This window comes from Sciurus vulgaris (genome assembly GCF_902686455.1).
Source record: "Sciurus vulgaris genome assembly, chromosome: 1".
In the NCBI taxonomy this organism is placed as follows: Eukaryota; Metazoa; Chordata; class Mammalia; order Rodentia; family Sciuridae; genus Sciurus; species Sciurus vulgaris.
Window position 1 is genome coordinate 27,847,874 of NC_136461.1, and position 8,892 is coordinate 27,856,765.

Genomic DNA, 8,892 nt, shown 5'->3' on the forward strand with positions numbered 1-8,892 from the left:
GGTGATGCATAGGTGTAAGGCAGGCGATGGACAGGCGAGAGGCAGGCAGATGGCGGATGATAGGCGCCTGACAGTGAGCAATCTGCACTCAAAAAACGCCTAAAACCTGACTTTTAAACGAAAAAGCGGGATACAAAATTGTGCTTAAACTGCAATTACATTTGCATTTGGAAATAAGGGGGAAAGAAGAGATGGAAATACTATCACACGTGGTAGCACATGGACAAATCACTAGCATTTTTTCCCTCTCCTCAGCTTTATGCGAAGCTGTCATTTCTCCATTTATTTATTTATTTCAGTATTGGGACCAAACTTAGGGCCTCGTGCATGCAAGGCAAACACCCTATCCCTCCCTGAGTTATACCCCAAGCACTTTTTATTCTTTATTTTGAGACAGGGTCTCCCTAAGTTGCTTAGGGTCTCATTAATTTGTTGAGACTGGTCTCGAACTTGCGATCTTCCTACCTCAGCCTCACGAGTCGCTAGGATTACAGGCACGGCTCCATTTAATTTTTAAAAATACTTTTAAAAACCTGGGAATGCTAAATGTCTTCTTTTGGAAATCGTCTCCAATCCTTTACTCAGGGGTCAGGAGATGACTCCCATTTTGCAGGAGACAAACTGGGGTTCAGCAAAAGTAATCCCTCCACCCCTTTAAATAGCAAAGTAGACGCAGCGCAGGGACTTGAACCTTGTCTTCCCTGCTCCCAAAAGTACCAGGACGAACCAATGAACAGAGGGCGGATGAAGGCAAGGACAGGGGCTTCCAGGCCGGTGGCTCCAAAGGAAACTCGCGCGCTGATGGCCCCGCCCCACTCCGAAGCCCCGCCCCGGCCAGGGGGTGGGAGAGGGGGTTTCCGTGGTGACCGTAAACAAGGCCGGGACTGGAGGGGCTGCAGCTGAGCCGCTGCCCCAGCCGCCGCCATGATTCCCCCTGCAGACTCTCTGCTCAAGTATGATACCCCGGTGTTGGTGAGCCGGAACACTGAGAAACGGAGCCCCAAGGTAAGGACGGGTCTCAGGGGATGGGCGACCTGAAAGCTCCAATGGGGAAAGACAGACCCAGCGCCGAGGGTTGGGAACCCCACGGGGCAGGGATTGCAGAGACTGACAGTAAAGGGAATTGGGACCGGGAAGAGGGGAGACCGTACAAGAAGCCCAGATGGGACTGGGGATGTAGCTTAGTGGTAGAGCACTTGACTAAGATACATGAGGCCCTGGGTTCGATCCCCAGTACCACTGAAAAAGGCCCACATGTTGGGTGTGACCCTGGAGGAGAGATTTAGAATGAGAAAGAAGTCACGAGGAAATGGATGAAGCTCGCTTTACTCAGGGTAGCAGGGTTTGAGAGTAGATCAGGCAGTAAGGGACGACTTGTACCAGAAACATCAGTTCAGTTCTGGGACCAGAAACTCTTCATGACTGTCTTCTGCTCAGACAGTTCTGCTGAGCAGACAGATGAGAAAAGTAGGCTGGGATGGAGAGGGACTTGCAGGAGACCTGGAGCAATTCAGAGAACCAGGTTGTGTGGAGCTGAATCCCTGAAACATCTCCTGCTCTCACCTGTTCCTTCCTCTCAGGCTCGGCCACTGAAAGTCAGCTCCCAGCAGCCTGGACCCTCAGGTCCAGTGCCACAGCCACCCAAGGCCAAACTCCCCTCAACTTCCTTTATCCCAGATCCTACAAAGCAGGCAGAAGAAATCTTGAATGCCATCCTGCCCCCAAGGTAAAAAAAAAAAAAAAAAATTAAAAAAAATAATAAAAAGTAGGAGCAATGACTGGGAAAAGGCCTAGGCGTTTGCATCCCAGAATATTTAGAAATGCATGAAGAGGCACTTAGTTTCTGACTGGGAATTCCTCCCTGCATCTCAGCTCCTAGAGCGTGCACGTGGCTAGATCCTGGGAGGGTGGTGGGAAACCTTAATCTAGCCTCATTTCCTAAGTATTCTCAGTCTGATGGCTTTAGATGCCATCTACATGCTGATGGATCCCAAATGTGTATTTTCTCTTAAACTCCAGACCATACAGCCTACTACTTCCTCAGTGTCTTCACCAAGTTGTCCAATGGACACCTGAAGCTCAACACGTCCAAATTAAACCACAATTTCTTCCTCTTCCAGCTGGCTCATCCCAGGCTTCTTTCTCTTAGAGACTCAGGCTGTCTTTCATTGCTTTTGGCTTCTCACACCATCTGTCCTATCCTTTGACAAATTCTTTTGTCTTCACCTTCAATTTATCTCCCCAGTCCAACCACTTTTCACCACCTTTTCCTGCCATCTTGTCCTTGGTGTCTGTCACCCATACTACTGCAACGGCCTGTTGGAAAGCCTACTTCCACTCTTTGCTCCTACGGTATTCTCCACATAAATCAGATCAGGCTAAGTCTTCTGCCAGAAACCCTGTAATGGTCTCTTACCTCACTCGGAATAAAGTCAGAAGTCCTCACAGTGGCTCTGAAGAGGTAGCATGACCTGGCCTATGATATCCCCGACTTTTCGCCTGTTCACTGTGCTAAAGCCCAAGGGGTCTCCACTTGCCTTTCTGAAACACCTCAGTCACTCTCCCACCTCCGGGCTTTAACTTCCAACTTCTTTAACTTCTCACTTCCAAGGATGCTCTTCCTTTTCTCGCCATTGGTTCTCTTCATTTCTTCTCCCAGGTCTTGTGCAAATGTCATTTCTTCCAGGAAGCCTTCCTGGAAAATCCTGTTTAAAGAGTTCCCCTCTCTCACACGATTCCCTTGCCCAGCTTTTTCCTCGGGCAGCCACATTCATCACAGGCTGGCCCTTTCAGCTGTTCTTATGTAATATATTGTCCTTATGTAACACATTGACAGCAGTTTTTAAGGCTGTGATGAAAGAGGAAACAGGCAAAGAGAAGTTGATCTCCTCTGCGAAGGAGGTCAAGCGAGGGAAGTGATTTGTCAGCTGATTCCCTCCCACCAATGGCGCCGAAGTTCTTTCCCCCATTGTGGGTTCTGCCCTCACGCTCCTTTGCCGTGATTCCAGAACATGGTCGTGACTCCAAAATAAAGTTCATCATGGAGAGCCCATGCAGGCACGCCCATCAAGATCCTCCCCAGCCCCAACACACACACTTTGCCTCTGTCTTACACAAGGTTTATGAAATCTTGTGTCTCCTACTCCTTAAATCAGTGGGCACTTCCACTGGGCCTTCCATTCAGATCAGGCAACACACCATAAATCTGTCCCCAACATGTTTGGAGGATAAAATTTGCCAGAGTGGTGGTGATTTCATGGAGACCTCTGGGAGGGTAGAGATGCTCTGTTCCCCAGGCCTGAGATATGGTCCTTCTCTGTGGGACAACATAGTAAGTCTGCTTTGGAGCCCACGCCCCAGAGGGAAGAGAGGAGTGAGGATTCTGGCTTGATGGTGGCAGAGTTGCCCCTCACTCCTGCTCAGGCCAAGAACACAGAGGGACCTCTCTGCTGATGTCCTGAGAACTCTCTCAAGCATGTGGACCCTGCTCAGCGTGGCTGTGTCTGTGCTGCAGGGAGTGGGTGGAGGACACGCAGCTATGGATCCAGCAGGTGTCCAGCACCCCCAGCACCAGGATGGACGTGGTGCACCTCCAGGAGCAGCTGGACCTGAAGCTGCAACAGCGGCAGGCCAGGGAGACGGGCATCTGCCCTGTCCGCAGGGAGCTTTACTCACAGTGTTTTGGTGAGTGGGCTGCGTGGGGGTGAGTACCACACAGCCCCCACCTCCCACTCTTCCCTTCAGCACAGATCTGGCCCTGAGCACCCCTGAGCTGAAGCCTACAGCATGCTGAAATCACCTCTTTTCACCCTCCTTGGCACCCCCAATACCTGCTGCGTGGACCGCCTTTCCCCTCCCAGCCCCACTGTCCCACCAGGCCCCCGCGTGCCAGTCATCATATCCCTATGATCTGGGTTCCTCTTCTCTCACACCCATCTTGGTCTTTTCAAAGATATCTACAATAAGTATGTGGGTGGTTTTTTGTTTTGCTTTTTGGCATGCTGGGGATCAAACCCAGGATCTTATGCTTGCTAGGCAAGCGTTCTACCACTGAGCTAATTTTTTAATCAGAAAAATTAATGTCTGGTATTTGTATCCATCAGCATTCAGTCCTCAGTTCAGAAAAATGTTGCCAAATAGTTTGTTGTCGATCAGTAGACACCAAGGTTTTAAAATCTGCTACCTCGAGGTGTCCAGTGGCTGTGCCCCAGCCCAGCTTCATGAGCCCTTGTGGACTCTAATCTATAAACTGCCTCCAAACCCTTGAGCAGCTGAGGATCTAGCCGGCTCCCCTCCTCCCAGTGTGATGGTGGTTTGCCCTCCAGGTGAGCATTTACGAAGGCGATTATGTGTGTTTTCAACCCTGCTGTTCTCAGCCACAGATCAGTTCAGCCAAAAGGGTTGCTTGAAAATAGGCACCATCTTCACACTGAAAAAGTCAGATTTCTTCACTAGTACCCAGTTTCTTGCTACCTGAGAGGGACCTGCTACTACCAATAAACCTGAGGTTCCCAGTCTCCCGCTGCCCTGGCCAATCCAGGCTTGCGGGCTGTGCGCTATTCCCTGGCTAAGTGGAGCGGAGCTGTGCTTGGCAGGCCCCGGGCCAGTGAAGGCCCCCTCCATGAGACCTCGGCTCTAAGTGAGCACACACCCTGGGGCCCTTCCAAGAGGCAGGGTGGCTTGCCACAGGCCAGGTGCGGGTCCCCTCGCCCCTGCCTTCTCTGATCTTGCCGTGTGCACCTGGAAGATGAGCTGATCCGGGAGGTCACCATCAACTGTGCAGAGCGGGGGCTGCTGCTGCTGCGGGTCCGGGACGAGATTCGCATGACCATCGCCGCCTACCAGACCTTGTACGAGAGCAGCGTGGCCTTCGGCATGAGGAAGGCGCTGCAGGCCGAGCAGGGGAAGTCGGACATGGAGAAGAAAGTGAGTCGTTGTACCGGGCCTCTGAGACTCTTCTGTCCCTATTAGGCCACTGGGTTGTCATTGCAGCCCTGAATTCTGGCCACTAGGGTGCCCTCCTCACGTTCATGACCTGCCATGCAGGGAGGACACTTGCCTGGGTGTAACAGCCAGCCACGGGGTCTTGGCTGGGCGGTCTCCCCAAGGATGCTCCATGCCAGTCACTGACCTCCCACTTGGTGGCAGTATATACCCTGGCAATGTCTCGGGTTGGACAGCTGCCGTGGTGTCTGTCCCAAGTCCCCACCACCCAGACTCTCTCACCACCCATCCATGAGGCGACATCCCAGGATGACTGAGTATCCTGTCCTCAGATTGCAGAATTGGAGACGGAAAAGAGAGATCTGGAGAGGCAAGTGAACGAGCAAAAGGCAAAATGCGAGGCCACCGAGAAGCGGGAGACGGAGCGGCGACAGGTGGAGGAGAAGAAGCACAACGAGGAGATCCAGTTCCTGAAGCGGACAAACCAGCAGCTGAAGGTAAGGGAGGCCTGAGCCCAGGCCATAGTGCTCCCACAGCACTGGTCCGCAGCCTCACGAGCTAGACGGTCCCCCTGGCCTTTACGTGTTGGTCCACACACACTTCCAAGGGGTAAAGGAAGCTGACACTGGGGTGGGGCTGGCTTATGACATGGGTCCTCCATCCCTCCGGCTCTGGACAGGCTCCATTCTCAACTCTGACCCATGACCCCTCAGCCTGACTCTTTAGGGGAAGACTTTTTGTCCTTGGAAAAGTCGCCTAACCCCACAGAGAGGAGGATATGGCACAAAGTAGAGGTGCCCTCCCCTCAAAGCTGGCCTTTGGAGCTCTCCTTCATGTGCTGGCTCTCCTCCTGGTGCTCACTGAGGCACAATGTCTGGAGCAGAAGCAGGGAAGGCCCAGCTGGTGGATGGGCAGAGAAGGAAGGCCCCTGGGAGGAAGCGCCTCTTCAAGCTGAGGACCGCCCCCAGGCCTGTGGTTGCGGTGCCCACGGGCAGTTGGTCTTCTTCAGGGTCCACCTGCTGGTGGCATGCTCCCATCCACGTGAGGTGCTGGGAGCCGTCCTGGCTGCTCCAGCAGAAGGCCAGGTCACAGACAGGTCTCTGCAACTCCATGTTCTCGGACTAGGCCAAAGGTGTTCAAAGGTTGGACCCCAGGCCAGTATCGTCCTCATCGGGGGCAATTTGTAGAAATAAATTATTGGGCTCACCCCAGATCTGCTGAACCAGAAAACATCAACAAGGCCTCCAGAGGTTCTGGTGCTTGCTGAGGTTCTAGGCCACTTTTTGAGATGTATGGCTACTGATATTGAGCCGCTTCTCTCCCGGCCCTGGCCACCTCCTGCCTAGTCTCAAGGATAGCTTCCATTCTTGAGATCAGCAGGTGTGTTGGCCCTAACAAACCAAAAAGGCCCCCCTATTTGTGATAAAGAAGTCTTTGAATTAACCACCAGCTGAAGATGAGATTCTTGTTACCAAAGAGTTAAAGAAAAGCAAGAATTTTTATTATTACTTTTATTATTATCATTATTATTTTATTATTTTGTACCAGGGATTGAACCCAGGGGCTTTTTATCACTGAGCCACATTCTCAGTGCTTTTTTGTATTTTATTAGAGACAGGGTCTCACTGAGTTGCTTAGGACTGAGTTGCTAAGTTGCTGAGGCTGGCTTTGAACTCACAATCTTCCTGCCTCAGCGTTCCTAGCCACTGGGATTACAGGTGTGCACCACTGCACCCTGTGAAAGCTAGAAAATTTCACAGCAATGTGATCACTTACTTAGCAGCCCCTAAAGCTGCTTCCCTGTCTGCCATTTTCCTTTATCTGCCATATTCCTTTTTTTAATATTTTTTAAATTGTCAATGGACACTTTTTATTTATTTATATGTGGTGCTGAGACTCGAACCCAGTGCCTCACACAGGCAAGGCAAGCACTCTACCACTGAGCCACAACTCCAACACTATCTGCCACATTCCTTTGTTATAAATCCTGGTTCCACAGTTCTCCAGAGCTGAATATCTTAGCATTTTTTTTTTTTTTTTTGGGATGCTGGGATTGAACCCAGGGCCTTATGCTTGCAAGGCAAGCACTCTACCAACTGAGCTATATCGCCAGCCCTCTTAGCATCTTTTTAACATTCAAGAGCAAACTTGTAGTCCCTAAGGTGAAGGATTCTTTAGAAGTGAGTTATTTTATTGGCACAAAGCTGCACTGCAAATAAAGCAGTGTTTGCAGACCCCAGGATAGACCTACTTAAAGATCTGTTCACATACTGTGATAGTAAATTATTGTACTTGCTGCTGGAGAAGCAGAGTAAATAACTCCCAAGTGTCTTAAGCTTTACCTACAAGATGGACAACTCCCTATTCACTGGTAGCAGTTTTCTCTAATTGGGTGTCAAGTTGTCTTAGTGACTGATAATTTGCTGCTTCCCAAACCTCTAGTCCCAGCAGAGATCCCAGGATGCTAAACCAAAGAGCCAAATATTTTAACAGAGCAGACACATTCAGGCCTGAAATCTGAGCAGTGAAAAACCACTATTTCAACAACTTTTATTCAATTTCCTTTTCAATGCTTTATATTATACACTGAGCTATTATTGTATGGAAACCAGGACAGTTCTGGTTTCTCCTAGTGTAGCAAGACTATGCCAAGCCAGAAACCAGCTAATCCAGAAAATATGGAGGGAGAGTGAAGGGGAAAAAAGAAACTTGGAGTGGTAGCATTTGGAACATTCTTCCCAGAGACTTGATCACCTCTCAGCTATTTGTGTTAGGCTGCAAGTTTCAAGCATTAATGGTTTGTTTTGTTTTTCAGGCCCAACTGGAAGGCATTATTGCACCAAAGAAGTGATAATTTCCATATGGGTCTCAGTGAACACTACCACCCCATCATAAGCCCTTTGTAATAAAAAGCTAGTTTCCTGAGTGACAAGCCATCCCCTCCCCTGACCACCACCTACCTATTTGTCAGAAGTCCCACTATTGCCCGAGTGTCACGGAACACCTACGGTCTGGCAGCCAGGCTCCTAGTTGGGCAAGACCCTGATAGTCTCAGTAGGCTGCATGTGGGCCAACCAGGAGATTCGCCAACTCCAGCAGTGAGACTCAGGAAGGAACCGTACTCCCATCTCACGCCAGCACCCATGTGGCCACAGGAAGCTGCTCCTGCCTCTCAAATTTTTGGTTCACAGGTCCTCTTGTATCTTAACGAGCTTCTCTGGCCTCCCCCATTCCATTTTCATTCCTAACCAATGCAGATTTTACTAACTCATTTTGGAGCTTTGGTTTTCTCATCCCCACCCACCAAATCAACTGGATCTCTTCCTCAATTTAAGGCTGCCTAGGTTAGGGAACAGCGACAGTCAAACCCACAGCTGCAGAGAAAGTAAATGTTTGCTAGAAAGGAATACAAGTCCCAGTGTCCTTTGTGAGCTGTCCACACCTCAGCTCCTCCCCTACTGTAGACATCATTTATTTTATTCTGTAGAAAACTGAACCCTGACTCCACATCTCCATAGTTGGAGAGCTAACCATCTCTCGTATTCAGTTCTAATTACTTTTTGTGTGTGTGGGTATGTGTGTGGTACTGGGGATTGAACTCAGGGGTGCTCTACCACTGAGCTAAATCTTATTTTTTTAAATTTTGAGGCAGGGTCCAAGTTGCTGAGGCTGGCCTTGAACTTACAATCCCCCTGCCTCAGCCTCCCAAGTCACTGATGCCACTGTGCCCAGGTACAGTTCTAAATTATTAATGACCAGAGTATGGCCTACAGACAGCTTCTGTACACCCAGAGGATTGAATTTAGTGACACAAATCCTTAATTCTGGGCAGACTGGGGTGCACTAGGGCACAAGCTAGGTGACACCCATCATTCAGTTTAACTCAAGTCCACTTCCTTAGGAAGTCACTAGTATTTCACTGGGTTGAAATGCTGCAAGTGCTCAGTA

At 50.0% G+C, this 8,892-nt stretch overlaps 1 protein-coding gene across 1 annotated transcript; it reads left to right on the forward strand.

The window, feature by feature from the left end:
• Nucleotides 1-847: 847 nt before the first annotated feature.
• Nucleotides 848-8,822, forward strand: DNALI1 (dynein axonemal light intermediate chain 1). The gene is made up of 6 exons (XM_079131341.1): nt 848-1,005; nt 1,581-1,726; nt 3,515-3,684; nt 4,748-4,926; nt 5,277-5,441; nt 7,760-8,822. Exons 1-6 carry the CDS (start codon nt 925-927, stop codon nt 7,793-7,795), a joined length of 777 nt encoding a protein of 258 aa, XP_078987467.1. The 5' UTR covers nt 848-924; the 3' UTR covers nt 7,796-8,822.
• Nucleotides 8,823-8,892: the final 70 nt, after the last annotated feature.

Excerpts from the sequence above, each read along its gene's own strand:
- DNALI1 (XM_079131341.1), top strand. The coding sequence starts at position 925 with ATGATTCCCCCTGCAGACTCTCTGCTCAAGTATGATACCCCGGTGTTG. Across the intron at positions 1,727-3,514 it reads AATGCCATCCTGCCCCCAAG|GGAGTGGGTGGAGGACACGC; the intron begins GTAAAAAAAAAA and ends TCTGTGCTGCAG. Across the intron at positions 3,685-4,747 it reads GCTTTACTCACAGTGTTTTG|ATGAGCTGATCCGGGAGGTC; the intron begins GTGAGTGGGCTG and ends TGCACCTGGAAG.